This window comes from Tursiops truncatus, chromosome 9 (assembly GCF_011762595.2).
Source record: "Tursiops truncatus isolate mTurTru1 chromosome 9, mTurTru1.mat.Y, whole genome shotgun sequence".
Classification (NCBI taxonomy): Eukaryota; Metazoa; Chordata; class Mammalia; order Artiodactyla; family Delphinidae; genus Tursiops; species Tursiops truncatus.
Genome location: NC_047042.1, coordinates 59,296,192 through 59,318,971, shown reverse-complemented (window position 1 = coordinate 59,318,971; position 22,780 = coordinate 59,296,192). Strand labels below are relative to the sequence as shown.

Sequence of the window (22,780 nt, the reverse complement as noted above, 5' to 3'; positions counted from 1 at the left end):
TCATTCTTCATTCAACAAGCACTTATTAGGCACCTGCTGTGTACCAAATCTTATGCTTGTTGGGTCCTAGAGACAAAGTGTGCGCAAGATAAGAGGTGGCACGAAGGAGACAATGAAGGGGGAAACCACAGAGAAAGAACTCTTGAGCACTGGGGGTTGTAGGAAGAGAGGTGTGTTAGGTGCGAAAAGCAGGAATGACATTCTGGGTAGAGGGAACAGCATATGCAAAGGCAAAGAGACAGAATGGCACACATTGCAGCTGTGCATCCTCTTGTAGTTTATGTTTCCATCCCTCCTCCACCCGCTCCCCCCACCCCCCCCCCGCACCAGTACACAAGCCCAACATGGGACCTCTGCTGGCCTCTGACAGCGAGCCTTGCCCGCTGGGCAGTATTCCAGGCAACCTCTCAGGACACGCCTCTGTTTGACTCCAGCTGCTTTCTCTTGATTTTATCTTCCAGTCCTGAACGCTTGGTTCCATGGCCCCACTCCCACCCCCTTTTTGATCCATGAGATCTGGAGCTTGTCTTTCCTCTCCTTGGTGTCTGACTTCCCCTTGTGGACTGACCTCGCTTGCTGGTGGCTTTTGTGAGCACTTTGTGCTGGCCCGCCGGGGTACATGTAGGCATTTAGAGTCTGTCTGGAACACTCTGCTGAGGTATTTAGACATTGTTCTTCAGGGAACAGGAGCCTTTGAAGGAGCAGGTTGAACTGAAGAATGACCACAGCAACCCCGTTGGTTCCTGATGTCTCAGACAGCTGCTCTAACTGTGCTTAGAAGACAGGGCTTGTGATTGCCGGGATGTGAAGATAAAGCAATTCTGTTTCCTAGGGTAAAGTACACGGCCTAATATAATTCTAAAAATGAGCTGGAAAATAGCTTTCTAATATCTAAAATGGAAAATTTCAAGTAATTTTAAAAGAAAGTTATTCATGGTTAAGTTAATTGAAAAGACCTATTAAGGGCTTCCCGGAAGACATTCATTTTTATCTTCTCTGTTTAAATGAGCTACATTTCCTACTGTGACTATAGAACTGTCATAGATTTTTTTCCTCCTATTCAGCATTTCAATGTTTCTCTGTAATTGGGCATTCCCAACATTTTGTATTTTGTCATCAGGAAGCGTAATTACCTACTCTTGGGTTTTTAGGTAATAAAATTAGGGAAATTTTAACTGGCTTCTGCTAATGCTAAAAACATTAGAGAGATGTTTGCAAGAAATAGTTTCAGAGCAGTGGACTTGCAAAAGATTATGATCAAAGAAGACTATATTATTTATTTTTCTAATTAATTTTAGAAACCAAAGGACATCATCTTACTATTGGTCTGCCTGCTTCAGAACTTCTTGACTCTTTGCTCATTGCATCAATTATAGATCCTTTTCTTGATATAGCTTGTTCTCACATTCCCTTTTTTTCTTCCTCCTTCCCTCCCCTCTCCTCCCTTCCTCCTAATATGTACCAGGTACTATGTAAATTTGAGAGTTGGAAGCAGATGCAGAAGTCAGTTTGAGAGTGGGTGGGAGATGCAAAAGACCTTTAATTAATTGTATTGAGCAGGCAAATTCCATCATATTAATATTCTGTGGAGTCAGCTGGTGCCTTGGTCATCCATATAGTTACACTCATTGGCTTTAGTGCACCGGTTCTGACCTTTGGAGGCCATTTCCTACGTGGAAGCAGTATTTGTTAAAGCTCATCGATACGAAGAATTGGAGAGGGAAAGAGCAGAGAGGTAGCTTCGCATTTGGAGGCAGTGTAAAATTCCGAGTCTCGTGGTGTGCCGGAGCCTATGGAAGCTGATGATGTCATCTCTTCCCAACCCTGTGTTCAGTGACATCACATCGGTAGCTTGAAATGGGCCCCAGTGGGCGTGTTTACACCTTGGAAATCGGCAGACATCATGAATTAGGGCTTGTTATTTTCACCACTGAGAGGCCCCCGCATCTGAGAAAACACACAAACACTCAAGATACAGGACGGATAAACCAAGAGGGGGAGAGTATTAAAAATTTTCCATTTTAAATATTAGAAGGCTATTTCCCCACCCATTTCTTTAATTGTATTAGGCCATGTACTTTAGCCTGGTAAACAGAAAATAGGGAGGAAGTTCTAGGAAAAAGGGGGTGTTTGACCCACTTTAGTGGCAGGGAATGGGGACACGCAAGAGACATGGTATGTGTGTGTGTGTGTGTGTGTGTTTTCTTCGTCTTCTCCCAGGTACTAGGCTCGAGAGGCTACATTGCATCAGCTGAGACTGTCTTGTCTGGTTCATTCAAATGTTAGTGACAAGTGGAACCTTTTCATATTGGAGATGATGTCATGGGCTGTAGACACCGTAGTTTACTATGTAAATACAGTGTGGGGCACAGCCTGCACAGACAGACACAGAGCCGAGGGCCTTGCATAAAATAGCACTGCCTCTGATTTCATTCCCAATTCTCCCAACACTGTCTTTTTCCTCTCTCCGACCCCACGGTTTTGGCTTTCCAAAACCACCCAGAGTATCTGGATCCAGCCCTCAGGGTGTCCCATGCTCCAAAAGTACTAGTTCTCTTTCCCTCTAAATGAAAACACCCTTCGTGGGTAAGTTCTGCTCTCCACCAGATGTGGCTTTGACTATATGATTAAAGTGACTCACAGTCAAGCTGGGATGATCCCTGGATGAACCATTCAGAGGGACACCTGCAGTTGAGAGAAACTGGTTCTTCCAGGCCCTTTTCAGATTGGTTCAAAGTTTAGCAAATTCATCCAAGCAGGAGCTTTTGTGCTGCTATTTTCTGCGCCAGCGGATCTGCTGGGGACTCCAGGGCACAGGATAAGCTCAGCTTCATCGCTCAGGGCATTTCTGCATCTTCTGTGTGAACAGAGCCATGTTTGAAGTCAGAAATGTGAGCTGGCCACTGATACTTAAATTCCAAAGCACAAAAATATTTTGCTTTTCTGCAGTAGCATAATGGGTATATATATATATTTTAGAAACCCGCAGAAGCGATATATAAGGGTGAGTGGTAATGGGGGAAAATGACTTTAGATTTAGAAGATCTGAATTTACTTCTCCATCTGGCACGTATTAGGAATGTACCTGTGGACAGAGCACTTAGCTTCTGTGAGCCTCAGTCATCTCATCTGTGAAATGGTACAGAAGTTTTTGCCCTGCCTTGTTCACTGCTGCAGGGGTCCCCAACCAACCCCTGGTCTGCAGCCTGTTAGGAACCGGGCCGCACAGCAGGAGGTGAGCGGCAGGCGAGCGAGCGAAGCTTCATCTGTATTTACAGCCGCCCCCCAGCCCTCACATTACTGCCTGAGCCATCACCCCACACCCCCGCCGTCCGTGGAAAAACTGTCTTCCACGAAGCCAGTCCCTGGTGCCAAAAAGGTTGGGGACCGCTGCCCTGCTGTATCCCCAGTACTTAGAATAGTATCTGGATCTCAGCATTACACACATATTGAATGAATGAATGAATGAAATTCCGTGAGAATTGAATGAAAGCACTTTGAAAATTATGATATATTGTAAAATGTTAGAGACTTTCATGATGATTTTGTCTTCCTTCCAAAGGAAGAAACAAATGAGAGGAAAACAGATTTTTTACACTGGCTTGGTGCATCCGTCTCAAGGGTTTAGAAAGAAACGAGGGACGGAGACGGCAAGGATGCCTCCAGTCAAGTGCCTTTCTTAGCTGTGGCTCAGAGTGTCACCCAGGACTAAACTCCTGCAGACTCCGAGACAGGCCTTGCGAGCCCGTGCTGGCTTCGTGCCGTCGGACTGCGTGCCGTGGGCCCTCGCTTTGTCTCAGTGAGAGCTGAGGGGTTCAGTGGTGGGGTTCCCTTTCATGTTGCTCATGGCTTTCTTTGTTTAATTGTCCTGCTCGAGGGTCCCCTTAGCGTAGCTCAGCCACCTTTAAACTTCCTCATTGACCAGCTACTGGGCCGACCTTTGCTGGTGGAAGCACTTCCCGCTTTGGGCCTATCATCCTGTATTTGTGTCACACCACACCGTGGAGGGGCTGGGTGACCAGGGCGAGCTCTGGGTTAGGGAGCTTTTCTGAAGGTCGGTCTGTGAGGCAGCTCTGAGGGTGGGGCAGAATCAGCTTCCGGAGCTCCCTCAGCTGTGTCCCGCCTACATCCGAGCCACCCACGGGCTCCTCTGGGGGTTCTCCACATGGCTGATGAAGTGGGCACCGCCCTGGCTGGGTGGGCCTGGAGGGGTGGTCGCGACCCAGAGGGCAGTTCAGCTTTGCCGCTGGCTGGGCGTGCGGCCTTGGCAAGTCGTTTCCTCTTTCTGGGCCATTACTTAGCATACATTTACTCAAGTAGCATTTAAGAAGCTACCATCTGAGGTTCAGTGTGGGAAGATGTCCGAGTATCTTCTCATCTATTTGGACTTTTAATGAGATTTTCTGTAAGGATTGGCAGGAAATAAGAACATTTGGAAACTGCTGAGTTATCCACGATGCCCTTTTCTGGATATGTAGACAGAAATGATCAGGACTGAGTTATAGATAATTCCCACACCCTGGTATATTAGTAGTATTGCAATTTCTTATTGGCAGTAATTTTATTTATTCAATCTCAAAAAAACCTTTAACCACCAGACACATCTATGGTTCATGTTTTTAGCAGCTGAGGGTGCTGACTTCCTTATAGACTTTGGAAAAAAACACTTGGAGAGGTTTGGCTGCCTTAGAATATTATGGGAACCTCGTCATATTACTTACTTATTTATTTTTAAAGTTAAAATGGATAGATGGGAGGGTTAAACATATGGTCCCTCCTGTCTTAGAAATGCTACCAGACACTCTCACTGATGTTAAAATGAGTGTGGACTGGTTTGAAGTTCCATCACATAGAGGGTTCTGACTTTTACTCTGCTATTATCCTGTATATTGGGTGCAGAAGACCATGATTGTTCTTAGCATGAACTTCTTGAAGACACAAGTTCACAGGCCACATGACATAGAAAGACAATAACACAATAGCTTTAAAAGTTGAAAGGGACCGTAGAGATCGTTTCAGTCCAGTGAGAGGCAGAGAGGGAAAATGATGGGCCCCATAGTTAGTCAAAGGTGACAAGGGGACACACACCCCCATTCTGAGTCCCAGCCCAGTTCCCTGCCCCACTGTATGAGGCAGGCAGACCTGGATGGTCGCTCAACAAGACCGGCGCCATCCTTCTCCCTCACAGGGCCGGTGTCGGGATGGTCCTGAGCTGCATGGTAAGAAAAGCACCGAGGTTCCAGAAACTGAGTGACAGATTTCCCAATGAAAACACCACTCCCACATGGCCTTTTGAAGGGTAGAGAAGAGAGGTGCAGTGCGGGGGGTTGTTTGGGGTAGCATCATGCGAGTGAACATCATCTGTGGCCTGGGGCCGGTGTAATACGGGAGAACCCCTGTCCCAAGGAACCTCCTCAGCAGCCCGGGCTCAGCAGCTCTGCTGGACACTGCAGTTTCCCTGGCTCGCCATGGCTAAGCCCGCACCCACCCCGCCTCCAAGGCCAAGAGCAGGGGATCCCCCGGCTCTGACCCTCTCTGCCTAGCACTGGGCCTGGGGAGGAGGTGTGAACTGTGCAGGTTCTGGGGTGTTTGGCAGGAGCCCGGGGCCCAGTGTTGCTCAGGGGCTCTCAGCTCAGGCCAAGGAAGCTGCAGGTCACATCTGCCGGAACACGGTGTGTGTTGTGTGCACTGCCTTTTCAGGAAACCCCGAGTGCTGTCGGGCCCTGAAGGAGAGGACACTTGCCCGCTGTGAGGCTGCTGTGTCGTCAGAGGCCAGAGGGGCACAGAGGCAGTTAGTCCTGGATGTCTCTATGCCGGACTCCGCCCTCTTCCACCTCTTTCCCTCCCTCCCTCCCTCCCACTGTCCTCTCTCCCTCCCCATCCATTACCATCTGCCAGTGAACCCTCAAACTGCCCTTTTGCAGAGTCAACCAAATGACCAATTGGAGAATTCAACTTCATGTAATCAAAATTCTTTAGACGCTTTAAAATTGTGCGTTAATTCCTTTCACTTTCAACGGTCACCCATTCAGCGTTCAGGAGAAGGGAAGAGGAGTGAGGTATTTTCAGAGGCCGTAGGAAGTGGCAATGTGTGTTCCCCCTGTATGAGGTAGCTCCCCTGCATCTTGGGGAGGGAAGTTCCTTGGGAGGACTAGGCCTTGTGGAATTAGGTCCCACCCACACGCCCATGCCTTGTGCTTCACGGTGGATGGGCCCAGCCTCCTGCGTTTGCATCACCTGCAGAACACAACACTTATCCTTAACCTGTACCACCCACTTTGTCAGCTTTGGGAGCAACTGCTTTCAATATTCAAATTAAATTAGGATGAGCCCGATCTTTCATGCTGTGATCAGGGTCTTCTTCACCTGAGCCCTTTTCCCTTGACAACCTTAGGGAACAAACTCAAGAGGTCACTGCTAGTTACTGTGGTCTCTGGTCATGCTCCTCAGACTTGGATGTCATCAGTCCCCTGGGGACCTTAACAAGCAGGTTCTATTCAGCAGGACGGGGGTGGGGGATGGGGGTGGGGTGGGGGATGGGGCCTGAGGGTGATGCTGACTCTCAAGTCCAAGGACACAGTTTGGGTACAAAGGTCATGGGTTTCCAGTTCTTTGCAGATTGTGGCATGGTGAAAATGTTTGTGTGACACAGCGGCAAGGCTGCTCTGGCCGCCTCAAGTTCAGGCACCTCGGGGCTGAGGGAATCAACCTCCCGGCTCACTTCTCACCCACTGGAGGCACCAGTTAAGAGGAGAGGAAACAACCCAAACCTGAGCCATACACACGGGGTGCGGGTGTGTGTCTCATTCTCTCCAGTTGTTATTGCAGGTGCCCGCGTGGTGTGATTGAAAACAGGCCACCCTCGGGGCCCAGAGGTGCCTGTGCTCTGCCAGGAGGACTGCTTTGATCCAGCCGTGTTCCTTCTGGGTGCAGAGCAGGGAGAGTGAGGCTCTCTCCCTCTAGTGTTACTGTCAGCTGTGGTCGCCACAGACCCCGTTGGCCTGGGATCCCAAGACGCAGTTTCTTAGACACATGGCTCTTTTGGGGTGTGTGCGCATCTGGGGGGATGTGTTGAAATGTCCCCAGGTATGCACAGGTGCGCACACACGCACACGCACACACACACACACACACAGCCCTGTCCCCTAAGACATCCCTTGTGCCAAAAGAGCTGAATCAAAGAGTTCTTGGGTTAGCCACCTACCATCCTCTCAGCCTCACTCTCACACAACCAGACTTCTGTCCTCTGTGGTGTGCCCTCTCTGGGGCCCCGGGATTCTTTCTTTGTCATCTGTCTTAATCTGTCCCACCTTGAGTCTGTCAGAGATATTCCAAACATTTTCAAATAAGGTAGAACCTAAAAAGAAAAGGTTGAGGTCTCAGACCCTGCCTTTCCAGGAGGCCCCTTTCCACAGAGCACGGTGGAGATAGACCAGCTCTGATCGGTGGCCCATTGCACCCTTTCCTCAAAACACTGTGTCTATCTGCCTCCTTTCATGTGACTGAAAGGGGCTCCTAAATGGCCTTCCCCGAACAAAGCCAGTGTGTTTTGATGTCTCCTCTCTGGACATAGAAGAATTTGCAGCTTATAAACAGCAGTTAGTTCTACTAAAATAGTTACTAAGATATGCAGTTGGGTCTCTCCCGGCAGGCACCCGCCTGCCCCCCGTGAGCTGGCCCAGGAGATGTTTGCTGAAGGAAAGGGCAGCCTCTGGTGTCCTCAAGCCCCAGGCTCGGTTTGGCTGAAGCACCTCTCCTTTCTCTCCAGGTCCATATTCAAGCCTTTCATCTTTGTCGACGATGTAAAACTCGTCCCCAAAGCACAGTCTCCCTGTTTCGGAGGCGATGACCCTGCCAGAAAGGAGCCTCGGTTCCAGGAGAAGCCAGACCGCCGCCACGAGCTATACAAGGCCCATGAGTGGGCCCGGGCGGTCCTGGAGAGTGACGAGGTGAGCCTGGCTGTGAGCCCCGGGTGCGGGCGGGGTCCCTAGCAAGGAGGCAGGACAGTGTTGAACAAGCTCGTCATCTTCCTCCTCTCCAGCAAGTCTGCTTCCAGAAACCCAGGCTCCCGGGGCCCCTGCTAGAACGCTGGTGGTAATTGTTCCTCCCAGCCTCTTGAAACCCAGTGAAACCAAGCCTCTGCTTTTGATGTTATTCTAGAACTCAGTGAGCTAAGCATCTCCCTCTTTTACTTACTGTTCACCTGCAAATAACAGAAACGTGCAGTACTAGTCAGAACTGCTTTTCTGTTGTCGAAAATTCTTTGTGTACTTTTAGGGGTAAAAATGTGTACGTAACGGCAGCACTTCAGAGATGCCATCATGTTGTTGTTTAACAAAGTTCTGGAGACGGTTGGTGGTGATGGTTGCACAGCAACGTGAATGTCTTTATGCCGCTGAACTGTACACTTAAAAATGGTTAAAATGGTAAATTTTGTTACGTATATTTTTGCATACAAAAACTTTTTTTTTAAAGTTTCTAGCTTTAAAATAGCTGTTCTTCAAAGTGCAGCCCTCCCTCCTCCACCCAAAGTTCTGATTAATAAAGTTACAAGACATCAATTCAAACAAGACAAACACTCAATATATGCCCACAGCAACCCTTAGTGGTGGACTTTCATATAAAATCCAAGCCTCTATTTTGCTGAAGGGAGAAGCAAGGAACATGGTTGTTAGATGCTCATCTGCTTCCCAAGCATTTATTTAACAACTTGTAAGGGTCCAATTTGTCCTGAAGAAAGTGACATCTTATAGGTAAATTGGTGCGTGCATTTTGCGTGGACTGGGTGAGCTTATTTTCTTACATCCAGCACGGTGGACTCTCTAAAAAGGGTAGCAAGAAAGGACAGCAGTAAATCCAAGTGAATTCAGAAAGTATCTCTGAGAAGGGTAGTCTCACTATTTATAGAACTTGCTCTTGTGTGCCCCAGAAATGACCATTCTGACGTGTAAAAGTCGCAGTTATTTGACATCTGCCCTCCCTGCCAGACCCTTCCCTGGAACCATGAATGCTACAGCTGCATTACACAGAGTTCCGTCCAGGGCTGCCCTCCCCGTCTGCCGACAGTGCGTGTTTTCTAGGTGGATCACAGTAAGCCCGAGCAGGGGGGAAATGTCACTCCCTGGTGCACAGTTTTGTGGGTATTTGGCAAATGAAGGCAGGGGCAGAAAGGGCCGTGTGTTCTGAAGTATCCTACACAAAATTTCAAAGATGAGACCGATGAGGTTGGGTGGACTTTGAAATTTGACAATGACCATTGGTTTGAGTTAAGGCAGCACTAGGAAGTGGTCGATGGGTGGTGACAGCGGCTTCTCTGTTCTGGGACTAATTGGGCAAGTAAAAGCTTCTCATTGTCATTCACTGTATGTAAATGAGTGACTGCCACCTGGAAGAAGAGATGTCACCCCCTCAGAAAAAAAGCAAATCGGGGATAGACATGCCATGTGGTTATTCATTGATCCATTTATTCTTTCAAGAGACATTATTGGGAGTGCCTCCTCTGTCCCAGGCAGGAGGATAGAGATAAGCCCGGGGCTCCCTCCCTGGGAGATCGTGGTCTAATGGGGGACACAGGTAAGTAGACAGACCATCGCAAGACAGAAAGAGAACAACCATGGCAGAAGGAAAGGCATTGGATGGGGGGTAGCCTAGAGGAAAGGCGTTCACGGAAGCCTGAAGGTGGGCGCAAGCTGACCGAGTGTTGAGGGGAGCAGGGTTGCCTGTGCTGTGGCGAGAAAGTATCATGGGCTGGAGGAATGCAGCTAATTCGGTCTGGCTGAAGAGCAAGGAGATGCGGGAGGCGTGGCAAAGGCGAGGCAGGCTGGAGCCTCGTGTGTTACAAAGGGCCTTTTCCAGCGTCACTCAGCAGTCTGGATTTTTATCCTGAAGGCAAGAACTCCAAGCAGAGCAGTGACATCACCACACCTGCATTTTAGAACCATCCCCGTGGCAGTCCCGCGGGGAGCAGATTGAATGGGGTGGGGGGCAGGCCCTCCGGGGGGCTTTCAGCGTCCATTGTAATGACCCCCAATGTTTTCGTCCCTCTCAGGAGCAAGGTCAAAAGCTGAGGAAGACGATGCTGGAACTAGAGAAGCAAGGCCTGGAAGCCATGGAGGAAATCCTGACCAGCAATGACCCCCTGGACCCCACCGAAGTGGGAGATCTCTTCTATGACTGTGTTGACACGGAGATTAAGTTCTTTAAGTGAAGTAAGCATTCCCTTTCCCCTTCTTATTTAAAATTTCCCACCTTACTAAATTACCAGCAAAACAAACCGCTCTCCTGTCCGAGAAAAACGAGAAAGTTCAGATGTGTTAACGTCACACTGTTCCCTAGCGTTCTGCCTCGGATCTCACAACACCCCCTTCTTCTGCAACATAGATCCCCTCCTTCTGCAGTGTAAACATGTATCCCATTTGCCTGTTGTGCGATTGTATGACTGATTGTGGATTTTAAGCTGCTCTTATTGTGTTTCAGTGACAATGGACACATTAGCCTTTTCATGGGAGGACTAGAGTCCATCAAGCCTTGAAAGACAGGCTCCACTGCGCCGAGTTTGAGGGGAAGGCAAAATCTTTTGAAGTCTTACTCTTTCTCTCGGTAGTGGTTTCTTTCTGGTTAACAAAAGGCATTTCTTTGGCCCAGGGCTCTTGTGTGTGTGCTCAAGGGAGGCATCCGGGCCTGGCCTCCCTTCTGCTGAGCGCAGGCCTGTAATGCAGAATGTCTCCAGCTGTGTCTTCTGAGAGACAAAACAAGTGGGAAGGAATAAAGGGGGCTCCTCTCCAGGCCCACCTCCATCCCGATTCCTGTGATCTGAAAGAACCTGTGCACCGCGCTCGTGTGCGGTGGACCCGCAGACAGCTTCCACGTGCCGTGCGGGCTGGAAGCTGCCCACTGTAGAGATTCAGAGGCGGCTGTGTGTGACGACCCTGGATCGCGGCGCGGCTCTCCCATGAGGCACGGGGCTCTCCCTGCGTGGCTGCTCACGCGCCACGCGGATGTGCGTATGTCTAGAGATGATTCTGGGCCTGGTTACCGCCGTCTAGTTTAGGATTAATTAAATGGCCCTGTGGCAGAAGTTCCACCCCACGAAGCTGCAAATTTCTCAGCTAATGAGGGAAAGAAAGGAGAAACTCTGGGCTGTTTAGATTACAGTTGAAGTAGCTGGAATCTGAGCAGCCACTCCATTATCTCGGCAGAGACTTTAATTAAACTGATTTGTTTCCCATGTGTGGGCACATGAAGGATTTGACTTACCAGCAGAGCCCAGGAAAGCATGTGAGGGAGACCAGATGGGCCCAGCACAGGGAAGACAGAGGGCAGGAAGGGGACAGATGGATGGAGAAGCATTCGGCTCCACGGTGACAGTCCCACCCCCGCCCTTCCTACCCAGCCTGTTATATCCCCCAAAGCTGTGGAGGAAGCACTTGGCTTTCCCCAGTCCTTCCCTTTATTCCTCTCGCCCTGCATGGCCCATTAGCTGCCTTCAGACCGGTAGCTGAAGTGGGCAGGTGCTGGTGGGGGCGGGGGGGGGGGGGCTTACTTCCAGCCACTGATACTCTCCACCACTCTTAACACGGAAGGGGGCAGAGATGCTGAGGAGAAGTGTGTGTGTTAATACCGCAGTGGGAGGGAGGACAGCGGCTTCATTATGCAGCCTCACCTGTACCATGTGGGCCTAATCACCTTCATCACCGACAGGCCTTTCCAAATGGAAATACTGTGAGTGTCAGTAGTCTTGGAAGTGACTTCAAGTTAGTGACTCCTTGTCAGCTGCAGTGTGTCATATGCCATGAGAGCTGGAAGGGGCTTGGGCCCCATACACAGACGTGGACCCTGAGGGTCACAGGTTTTACTGGAACAAATCCTTTTTTCTACCAACTCCCCTGTAAGGGTGTAAGCATAAGAGCACCGTGAGCTTTCTGCCCAGCAGTTTTGCAAATTCTGTATGTAAAGTCACTAACTACAAGTGGTGAGAGATGGGAGGAATATTTGTGCTGACAAAGTTAACAGCAGCTGTTCACGGTGACCTGTGGTTGCTGAGTTTTGTCGGGGTTTGGCCTGGGTTCTCACTGTGGGTGAACTTAGGGTGTCCTTTTAGGTGGCGCAGCCACTGTGAGAGCGTCTGTCTACAGCTGCTGAGTGGGGAAGGGTGAGGCTTGGGGGTGACATATGTACCTCATCCCCTCCCAAGCCCACCTGCTGAGTGGTTATTTAAAACGAGATAGTACAGAAAGCCACTCTAAAATTTCACCATGTGGAATCCTCTCGCCCTATTATGGAAACATTTCATCAGACCTGGCATGTCTGAGATACCCAGGGTGATTAGAGGTTTGACCAAAAGAAGTCTAGTGAGAATAAATTACACCAGAGGCCTGCTTTCATTATTATGGGCCAAGCAAAGGTCACGGATAACCCAGCCAGACTTATGCTATTGCCCAGCCATTGTGTAGTGGGAAACATAATGGCCACTTCTGTTAGGGACATTGACCTTATTCCAGCAACCCAAAGAAGGGCCAACTCTGAGAGATGTCTTGGCTGACGCTATACATCACAATTGTGATGCCACTGTGTTACCACTAGAGGGTGTGGCAGTCCTTTCGTGGCAGAAGTTAAAAGGGGCTGGGATGCTTCCATCAGGCTGTACAGAGATGTTCTATGTACAGTTAAAACGTGAGTAATAGCGGTGGACAGATTCTTTGTGCATTGGGATGCGAGGGGAAAGACAGGAAGAGAGCAAAGAGCCTGCTGATGTGGCTATACTCACTTCTAGTGACATATTAACAGCTTGAAACATGTAGTTGGATTTTGAGTACGCCATTGCTGGGGGGATGTCTGTTTTTAAATGCTCCTAACAGACTCTGCTTTTGAAAAGTGCTTATCATTACATGGACAATTTCTTGACCAGGGATTGCTTTTCTAAAGGCAGTATGGGGAAAGTGAATATTCAAGATGAACTATGAAAATAATGTTTAAAGGTTGGCGTGTAAATAGCTTCCTAAAATACCATTTGTGTATCCATTAAGACCTGGGGGAGGGGGAGGGGGCTGTGTATGCCTCGTGCAGAAAGAAGACGTGGCCGTGAAGGACAGAATCTCTCCCCTATCCCCGCGCCCCATAATCAAACATAAGCTAGTTAGTCTTGGCTAGTAGCTGGGATTTACCACTCATACTCTGAGGAGGGGCAGAAGCTCCACTAAAAGTAAATTAGCAAAGCAGAAGTAGTACTCTTTCATCCTTGGAGGTGGTTTGGAATTTTAGGTAGAATAAGGATATACTTGAAATTATGGTAATTCTTTAGTGCCCAATCACATAAGACAGTGTTATTGTTAGAAAGAGTCTTTCTTATAAGCTGTCTAATAGAGAAGGTGTATGCCTATTAGATATTAGCAGTGAAGTTCCTTCACTATCGGGTGGATTATTAGGTATAAAAAATAATTATCAACCAGGCAAAGTACTTTGCTTCCTGATGTCATCCCACATGGGTCCAGGTGTTGCACAGCTCTGCACAGTCCAGCAGGAAAGCCAGGTGGGACCAGTGTGTCTGTTATGAATGCACGGACTGCATTCTGTCAAGTCATTTCTGGGGAAGGTCTTCAGCTGAGCTCTCAGCTTTTGGGAGGAAGGAGGGAGGGGAGCCCACTGAGCTGGCCTTTCTCGTGTGGAGGGGGAGGGGCGGCAGGTCACGTGCACCAGCTGGCCCAGCAGTGCCTGTGCTTCCCTGTAGCCCTGGCATTTCATTCCATAGGGTCCTAGGTCCCAACTTCCCCTCCTATGGTTTGTGTCAAATGTGCTTTACCTGATTGAATCCAAACATCCCGAGATGTCACATGCCGATTTCTCGTGGGGATGAATACGTACATGTTTGCAGTCATGTTGTGAGAAGTCAGATGTGTGAGCTGGAAAATGCTAGGGGCAGGGAATAATAAAAAGGAAAACCTTTCTGCTTCCTGCAGTGGGAACTGACCGTGTAGTCTTAATAGCCTTTTGTACACATATCTACAAACCAGATAACTTCCCCAACCAGTGCTTGCCCTTGGAATTGTCTCTAAATACATCAAGCATACAATAAAAAAAATACTGAAATTAATGTCTCTTGGCCTCGTCTATCTTGTGTTTCATTAATAGATGTGGGCATTGGCCACAACATAGAAAATGTATGAAGGGGGATATATTTTATGACTGGAATCTTCGGAAGACCAAACCGTTCAGCGTTTTCTCCATTTATCCATTCTGTGGATAAATTCACTCTTTAAAAATAAACACAAAACCATGATATACCACCTCACACCCATCCGGATGGTTACTATAAAAAAAAAAACAGCAAATAAATAAATGTTGGTGAGGATATGGAGAATTTGTAACCCTTGTGCACTGTTGATGGGCATATAAAATGGTGCAGCTGATATGGAAAACAGTATGGAGGTTCCTCAAAGAATTAAAAATAGAAATTAGCATATAAGCCAGCAATTTTACTTTTGAGTATATACCCAGAAGAACTGAAGGCAGAGTCTCAGATATTTTTACACCCGTGTTCATACCAGCGTTATTTACAATAAGCAAAAGGTGGGAGCAAGCCAAGTCTCCGTCAATGAATGAATGGACAAACAAAATGGAGTATATCCAGGCAACGGAATATACAGCCTTAAAAAGGAAGGAAGTTCTGACACATGCTACAGCATAAGTGAACCTTGAGGACATTATGCTAAGTGAAATAAGCCACTCTCAAAAAGTCAAATATTATCTGATTCCACTTTTATGGGGTACCCAGAGTAGTCAGTCTCCTAGAGGCAGAAAGTAGAATGGTGGTTGCCAGGGGCTAGGGGGGAAGGGGAATGGGGAGTTACTGTTTAAGGGGCACAGAGTTTAAGTTTTGCAAGATGATAAAAGAGTTCTGGAGACTGGTCACACAACACCGTGAACGTACTTAACACGACTGATCTGTACCCTTAAAAATGGTAAATTTTATGTTTATTTTACCAAATTTTACAAAATCATCAGAATGGCTGGTGCCACCTATGCCGAGCATCTTTACTTTAAAGCCATAGAAACTCCACTAGAGGAGAGGGTGCCACTTAAGAAAAAAGCCAGCTCTTCCCACTCCTGTGACCTAGAAATGCCAGATTGCTTCCATGGTTTTGTCTCCACGTGACAGGCAAAATGCAACTGAATGTCTCGTTCATGAAAATAGGACTTAGTTACCAGCGAGACGTGACCTGTGTCAAGGTCAGAGTAGATGATGGCCCCATTTACATGACAAGGAACTGCTGACTCTTTAAACTTTTTTCTCAGCTCTTTTTTTCACAAACTGTAAACTCCTGCAAAGCTCCAAGGTAACACAGCATGTATCTGTTTGCTAGGGCTGCCATAACAAAGGACCACAAACTGGGTTGCTTAAACGACAGGGATTTATCATCTCACAGTTCTGGAGGCTAGAAGTCCAAGATCAAGGTGTTGGCAGGGTTGGTTCCTCCTGAGGGCTGTGAGGGAGATTCTGTCCCACCTAGCTTCTGGTGGTTTGCTGGCAATCGTCAGCATTTCTTGGCTTGCAGAAGCATCACCCTAATCTCTCTTTTCATCTTCATATAGCATCCTCCCTGTGTATGTGTCTGTGTCCAAACTTCCCCTTTTTATAAGGACACCAGTCATATAGGGTGGATTGGGGTCCACCCTACTTCAGTAGGACCTCATCTTAACTTACATCTGCAACTCTATTCCCAAATAAGGCTACTTTCTGAGGTATGGGGTTAGGACTTTAAAATATGAATTTCTGGAGGACACAATTCGGTTCATAACAGAGCAGGTTCAGGAAGGATGCCAAGCCTTCTGGGGCACAGTCTGAGAACCTGGAATATGCTTCTGGAGTCCACAGCCCGTCCCTTTAAGCTGCTCCCCTCGCCCCTCTAGGCACCACCTCTCCCACCCGGAACTCCATCAGGGGTGCCTAGAACTATGGCCACTTCACATACCTCTACAGTCAATGCCTTTAAAGTCCATCCTCCACTTTGTCGATTATCTTGGGCCATTGCTTTTTTTCCTCCAATCAGATGGGCCCTTTTGGTCATGAAAAAGCTTATCTGTGCCTCTACTAATAAAACAGCAGATAAAACAAGTCAGGTCCTTAACTAATTCAGTTGCAAAGTGTGTAGCAGCTAACTTTGAAGTTACTTTCTAGATGAGATTTATTTCAGGAGCATCTATGAATTTTAATTACTGCTCTCTCCTTGTTACCCAACCGCAGAGCCAGTGATCTGAGCAGCTCAGTGAATATCTGAATGGAATGCAGCCAGCGAGAGCTCTGTGTGTGACTGAATGTATAATAAACAAACCGCTTGTACCCTAGTGTGTGTGTGTGTGTGTGTGTGTGTGTGTGCACGTGCGCACATGCGTGCACTGATACCTTGGTCTCCTATGACCCCAGGGTTAAAGGCTAGCCCAGGGGTTATGTTACTCCATCTTCACCACTATATGCTTAGATACATATCTGTGCCCCCATTTTACAGATGAGGAAACTGAGGCATAGACTGGCTAAAATTGTTACTTCCCTAAACTTGTAAGATGCAAAATCGACATTCAGAATCATGTTTTCCCTTAAGCCAACTTACCTATCAGGTAAACCTCGTCTCCCCTGTACCTGAAGACACTATAATGGCGATGGAGATGATTCCTGCTCCATATAGGAGAGTTTTTGAGGGTTTGCTTTGTTGAGGCGGCAGCGCTAAGTGCACTTTAGGTTGAAAGCGGTTCCACTTTAACACAAGTCAGCGTAATTTGTAAACAATACTCTGCCCATTTGATTTTAATAAAACTGAGTAAACATAGTGTTATCTACTTTTTACAGAATGCATTTGAGAAAGTTTTTCCCTTGTTTGGTTTTCCCAAATACCCATTTGTTTAGTTAGCTACAAAAGCGTTGGTGCTGGTGACCATCGATAGGCTTTAAAGAGTGAATGGCTAGAAGCGTTCCCACTTATTAAAGTTTATTGGGTACAAAGAAATAAATTTGCAGAGGGAACATCAATAAATATAAAATACACGTGAAACACTGGGGGAGTCACAGACCACAGCGCCAGCAAGCATACGCGAGGATGGGAGGGGCGCTACATTTGAGTTTGTGGTCTAGGGGTGAAGGCTTTGTCCTGCCGGAGGCCGACACCGTGAGAGTTCAAAGGGCGAGAATTCAGTGATGGGTCTGGAGGAGGGATGTGATCCCAGGTTCCTGAAATTTCTCCCTAATTGCAACGTTTGGTTTCTCCTCATTCCTTCCCTCTGTCCTTGAATGGTTTTATTCTGAATTTCCATCCCAGCGGTGCAGAACATGAATGTGTAAACACCTCACCAGGGCAGGCAGTCTACTCTGAAGGTGGAACAGCCTTGGTCTAGCACCTCCTTAATCATGATCATTAAAACCCCTGTAATTATTCTGGACACCTGAGAGAGAGGTGGAGTGGCTACTGTAATAAACAGAAGCTCTGACCTTCTGGAAACCTTGCAGAACCAAAAAACCAAATCAGGTATGCCCATAGCTGATGACCTGCAAAAGCTTCTTTTCCATTGATTTAGCTGTTACAACTTGGCATGATTTATTCCCCAGGGAAGGGAACTTGACCTCGCTCAGTGGCTTCTGTCTGGAATGAGAAAGCATAACAGTGATGGAGGACACCATCTTAGTCTCCACTCCAGACAGCAGCTAGGTTGGGTGTACTATCATGTTTGCCAAAACACTCCTAACGGCTACCTGTCGTGGATGGCGTGTTCCGGGCATTACATCCTTGAGGTGTGAGTGCACGAGTGGGCTATTTCAAAGGAAACTTACTTTTCACTGCTCTTCCCACTTCTGCCTCCCTGATTTCCTTTACTCTGCAGCTATTTTGAGCACAGACGAGGGATCAGTCTGTTTCCTCCTATTTTCTCTCCTTCCTCTGTCACAGCTTTTCCACCAAGGATGGGGTCATGCAGCAAGCAAAAACACACTGCCATTCCCTTGCCAGCTCCCCAAAAAGGGTGTGAGAGGACAGGTCACAGCCAGTCCTGAGCCGGTCCATAGTCAGGGCTGGCTGAACTCACACACTTCTCCCCACCTAGAAAGGTGCCACCACAGGGACTGGGGGACTCTCAGACCAATTAGGTTCTCGGGCTCAGAAGGCAGCTAGGATTTGCCTGATGGGTGGCTCCAGGTTCCCTAAGGGTGGGCGTGGGGCACTGATATTTGAGGCAGATATTTCAGAATACATTTCAGTCTATACTTTCCGTGTCATGTTTTTCACGAAAACCCTGCACTCAGAGGAGGAAAAAAAAGAGCTCTGAGACAGAATTAGGAATTTACTCATGATGACTTACACAGGTTTCTAACTTGCAGGGAAAATACTGAAATCTCATACAGCTCACCTCACCTTGTCTGCCAGGATGAGGCTGGGAACTTGGAGGGACAGGAGGACCGTCATGCAGACATGGGCACGAGGGGCAGTGTAAACAGTAAGAGCATTGGCTACTTGCAGGATCATTCAGATACAAAAGGGGCCCTGTGGTTGGTGTTGGAGAGGCCAAGCCCGCTCTTGCCTTTGACTTGTGTTATGTTTACATTAGGAAGCAAAAGAATCCCTGTACTGCAAGACGGGAGCGAGACGTGGCATCTCGTTCACTGGAGGCCGTGTGGCATCGTCTGGGTGTGGCGACACATTGCTCTCTGTGAGCCGCGTCATTTATAAGGCATTATCTGGTTTGATTTTGCAGTTTGTGTGATGAGACTAGAAAATCATGCCAATAAGAAGCTGTTGTAGATACTATGACTTTGGGAAACTAAGGAATCTTCTAAAAATGGTTCCGAATCTAGGGAGGGCCAGCCTGCACGCGTATTAACAGTCATGGAATGGACACTCTGTGGTGGGGTCAGGGCTGTCATCTGTGCTGACAGATGAATGCCAAGATGCATTTTAAACAATGGAGAAATGATGTGTGTGTTTTGTAAATTACTCAAATAAAAATCGACTATAATACTGATTTAAAGCCTGTGCAAATCACGTATTTACAATAAATAAATGCTCCATGCAGAGCCTGTATGTCAACTGAATTACAACTTGAGAAGGGTGAGGTCTGACGTTCTCCTGGGGATGTCCACCCCGCCATATGGACCCCCAGGTGGCTCACAGGACGTTGGCTTCATCTGTCTTCTCACCGGAGTGTCTTCAGCGATAACTGTGGAAACACGACAGTGTTATCAGGTGGGGTCAGAAGACTCACAGCACATAAATGACACACTCCGGGGCCGGGCAGTGAAGCTTTCCCTCATGCATGCAAGGCTGCCAGGGTCTTAAGGTCCCATCATACGTAAGGTGCTTATTTTCACCCAGGAGGTCCTGGGTGGAAAAGGAATGAAAAGTGTAGCTTGTGGCAGGTGGGGACCTAATCCCATCAAAAACATTTAAGGGATCAAGCACCAGCAGACTCACTTGACGGGAAGCTCAAGAAAAGCAAAGACCTTGGTGGCGATCCCAAGACAAGGCAACAGAAAACAGAGAAAGGGTCCCAGGCTTTCAGATTTCAGAGCTCCCAGCCTTGCACGGATCACTTGGGCTCTGTACCCATAAAAGAAGAGCACCCCCAGGGTGCTGTTCACCATGTCTGGAACCCCGTGATTTCTCTGGGCGATTTCTTTTTGCCTCACTGAAGTGAAAATGAATTAAGATGGTGTCCAGCTAGACATAAAGAAGATCTTCTTGACAATGGGATGCCCAAGAGAGACTTAACAGTTCATCCTTGACTAGACTTTATGGGCTCAGGGATTTAGATGTGTGCCTGCCATGAGGTCAGGGACCAGACCGTGCATAATGTCCCATCGTGCTTGCCACGTCTGAAGGTGAGGGTGACTCCTGTCCTGTCAATTCTAACATGCCAGGCAAAGCAGTGAGGTACAGTGGAAGGAGCACTGGACGAGGAGTCAGAGGTCTGCGAACGTGACCTTGACCTTGGGTGAGTTCCTTAACCTCTTGGAGCTTGGTTTTCTCATATGGAAAAAGTTTGCATTAAAGGTATCTCTCCAGCTTATACCACAGAGTTGCTAAAAGGAGCAAATGAAATAACATATGCAAGTTATCTAAACTATATAAAGAGCTATATAATGTAGGAGATGTTATTTTGATTATTACTATATCTTTCTGATCACAGGAGTAATGTATTTATTATGGAACATTCAGAAATTGCAGAAATGCCCCCTAAGAAGTCAAAATCAGCCATCAGCTGGCAGAGTGAATGCCTGTGAACAATTTTGTGTATATTTTTCCTGTCTTCTTTTTTCCTCTGTATACATACTTTCTCTGAACTGCAATCATACACCCAGTTTTGAACCTACAGTCATCTGAGAATGGTCATTGCAATTCTTGGATTAGCCATGGTGAGAAAGGGGAGAGGTGCTTGTCCTTCAGGGAGCTCATCCCCACTTCCAGTAACCTAAGTTCCTTCTTTCTCACGTCTCTTTCCTTGAGGTTCTGATCTAACAGCAGGCCACCCCTTTTGTTACACGGCACTGTGAAACAGGAGGCGGCCAGGGTGGACGGAATGCATGTTTTCAAAGAAACAAAGGGCCTTTAAAGATGAGACCCTGTCGTCTGCGGTGAGAGATGTCATCTCCGCCCAGGTTAGAAAACACTGTGTCCAAGTTGCCTCATGTGAGCACGAGGGCATTTCTTCAAAGACTCATAATTATGACACAAGCACCTCTCTGGTTCCCCCGATCCCCTCCCCACAGCCTTCCTCTAGCCACCAGCAAAATTTGTGGCTACATTTGGTCAAAAGAAATGATAATGTTGGGGACTTCCCTGGCAGTCCAGTGGTTAAGACACCGTGCTTCCGCTGCAGAGGGCACGGGTTCAATCCCCGGTCAGGGAACTAATATCCCACATGCTGTGCAGTGTGGCCAAAAATAAAATAAAGTAAAAATTAAAAAAATAAGTAAATGATAATGTCGATGGGAGAAAAATCCCCAGGGTGCTATGAGAAACCATGTATTCTATAGACGAGAGAGAACACCAAATTATGTTTCATACATGTTACAGAGCTCTCCTCTCAGGCTTCTCAGGCCACGGTAACGAGGGAAGAATGATGGGAGCGAACGGGGTGATGGTTGCAGAGTGATTCCCAAGGGGTTCTGTGTTGCCAAAGCTGCTTCTGTGTGTGGTGGTGATTCCAGAGAAGCTCCCCCCTTTCACTCTTCAGGTTTTGAAATTGTGTTTCATCCCAGCTGGAAACAAAGGTACCCCTATGGCTTTCCCTGAGGAAAACCAGGAGGCTGTTCAGAGGAAAGCACACCCTCAACATTTCTGTGCTCCCTGAGGTTTCCCAGTTTCACACTCAGAGACCAGAGGGCCGTGTTACCTGAGCATTTCTGCCTTTGATGTCATCGGAGCTCTGGCCGGCCGCCTCGGTGTGGAGCCAGGGACCAGGTGTGCGGCCTGAAAGACACAGGAACCATCCCACCATCTGCTGGCCCAGGGCTGGCTATGTGCTTCACGGAGAAAGTCTGGCTAAACCGGCACTTAGGGCAATGGTACAGGAACCAAGGGTAATGTAAGTCGGTCAACCTGAAACCCTCGGGCTCCTGGCCCTAGACTGTGCGTTTCTACCCACCGCCTCTATGTCACACACTGTGGATACAGAGGCGTCACGTCCACTGAGCTGGGAGGAGAACAAGTGACGAAGGCCTCTCATCTAAACGCAGGTGCGAGCTTCTCAGCTCTGAACACAGCATCAGCTGCAGACTCGCTCGTGTGTCCTGGCCCCAAATGTGCCGGCGTCGTGCTAGGGTTGCTTAAAAAAGGAGTGAAAGTGTGTGCTGACATAGCTCAGACCCTGTTCCATGAGGCTCCAACTCACTCTCTAAAACATATTAGGTTTAAATATTACACAAGTTACATATGAATATATTCTCATAATAAGAATTCAAAGAATATAGAAAAGATAATAAGGAAAAAATACCCCCTCAAGTGCTTCCTCTCTGCCTGCCCTTCTCTCTAATCCCAATTAATTATCCCGGAGTTGCCTCTGCTAAAAGTTTGCTGTTTATCCCTCCAGCTTTGTTTTTCTTTTTGACATTTACTTACATAGACATGTGTACACGTAGATACATGGTTTGGTTGGTCTAGCCAAGTTTGAAATCCACATTCCTAGGAATTCCAGAACTTTTCCTGTGAGTCAGGTGATCCAAATGGTGTCCCTGTGTCTCCTCTGCTGCATTTGGTACAAGACTTTTCTGTCTGCTTCTGTCACAGGCTAGGAACTAAATAACCATGTCCCAAAGCCCTCCCAACAACTCACGTTGCTGTGCTACTTACAAAGCAACATGAAAAGCAGATATATCAATCCCAGATTATTTATGATAGTGAAAAGCTGATAATAACCTGTATTCAACAACAGTGTTTAGGAAATCTAGGGTTCATTATCGTATGATGGAGCACCAAGAGGCCATCTGAGTGTCTACAAAGGCTCAAATAATTTGGGGTGATGTTTGAAATGTAGGACAAAAAAGCAGGCTAGAAACTGTATAGATAGCAAGATGTTAACTATTTTTAAAAATCCATTTAAAAAATGTAAATAATATACTGAATTGATTCCTTTTGGATTTACTGCTTTTTAAAAACTCTTAAAAATACTCTTCAAGTTTTCTACAATGGGCATATAAGTCACCTTAAGAATCTGTTATGGTAAGATATAGTTTTTTAAATGAACTGCCACATAGAAGGGTTTCTACACCTTACAAAACATTAATCCAATGGACACTATAATTTTC

At 47.4% G+C, this 22,780-nt stretch overlaps 2 protein-coding genes across 15 annotated transcripts in view; one reads left to right on the top strand and one right to left on the bottom strand.

Moving 5' to 3' along the window:
• SCRN1 (secernin 1) overlaps positions 1-18,999 on the top strand; it is a 62,681-nt gene extending 43,682 nt beyond the window's left edge. Inside the window, exons 7-9 of one of the 2 annotated variants that reach the window (XM_019926195.3) lie at positions 7,769-7,949; positions 10,049-10,208; positions 18,586-18,999. In XM_019926195.3, coding sequence (XP_019781754.1) covers positions 7,769-7,949; positions 10,049-10,207 — 340 coding nt within the window. In that variant the 3' untranslated portion in view covers position 10,208; positions 18,586-18,999. Of the gene's footprint in view, positions 1-7,768; positions 7,950-10,048; positions 10,209-16,240 lie in introns of both variants that reach the window. The other variant, XM_019926201.3, reaches the window with a different exon arrangement.
• The window catches only part of WIPF3 (WAS/WASL interacting protein family member 3), a 95,243-nt gene continuing 84,854 nt past the window's right edge, over positions 12,392-22,780 (bottom strand). For 2 of the 13 annotated variants that reach the window (XM_073809779.1, XM_073809781.1), the window contains exons 8-13: positions 22,095-22,263; positions 21,370-21,446; positions 21,042-21,265; positions 17,477-19,194; positions 15,969-16,087; positions 12,392-15,625 (exon numbers count right to left, since the gene is read on the bottom strand). In XM_073809779.1, the coding sequence (XP_073665880.1) occupies positions 22,133-22,263 (131 nt within the window). In that variant the 3' untranslated portion in view covers positions 12,392-15,625; positions 15,969-16,087; positions 17,477-19,194; ... (1 more) ...; positions 21,370-21,446; positions 22,095-22,132. Of the gene's footprint in view, positions 15,626-15,968; positions 16,088-17,476; positions 19,195-21,041; positions 21,266-21,369; positions 21,447-22,094; positions 22,264-22,780 lie in introns of those variants that run through there. The other 11 variants (XM_073809784.1, XM_073809782.1, XM_073809783.1 and 8 more) reach the window with 11 other exon arrangements.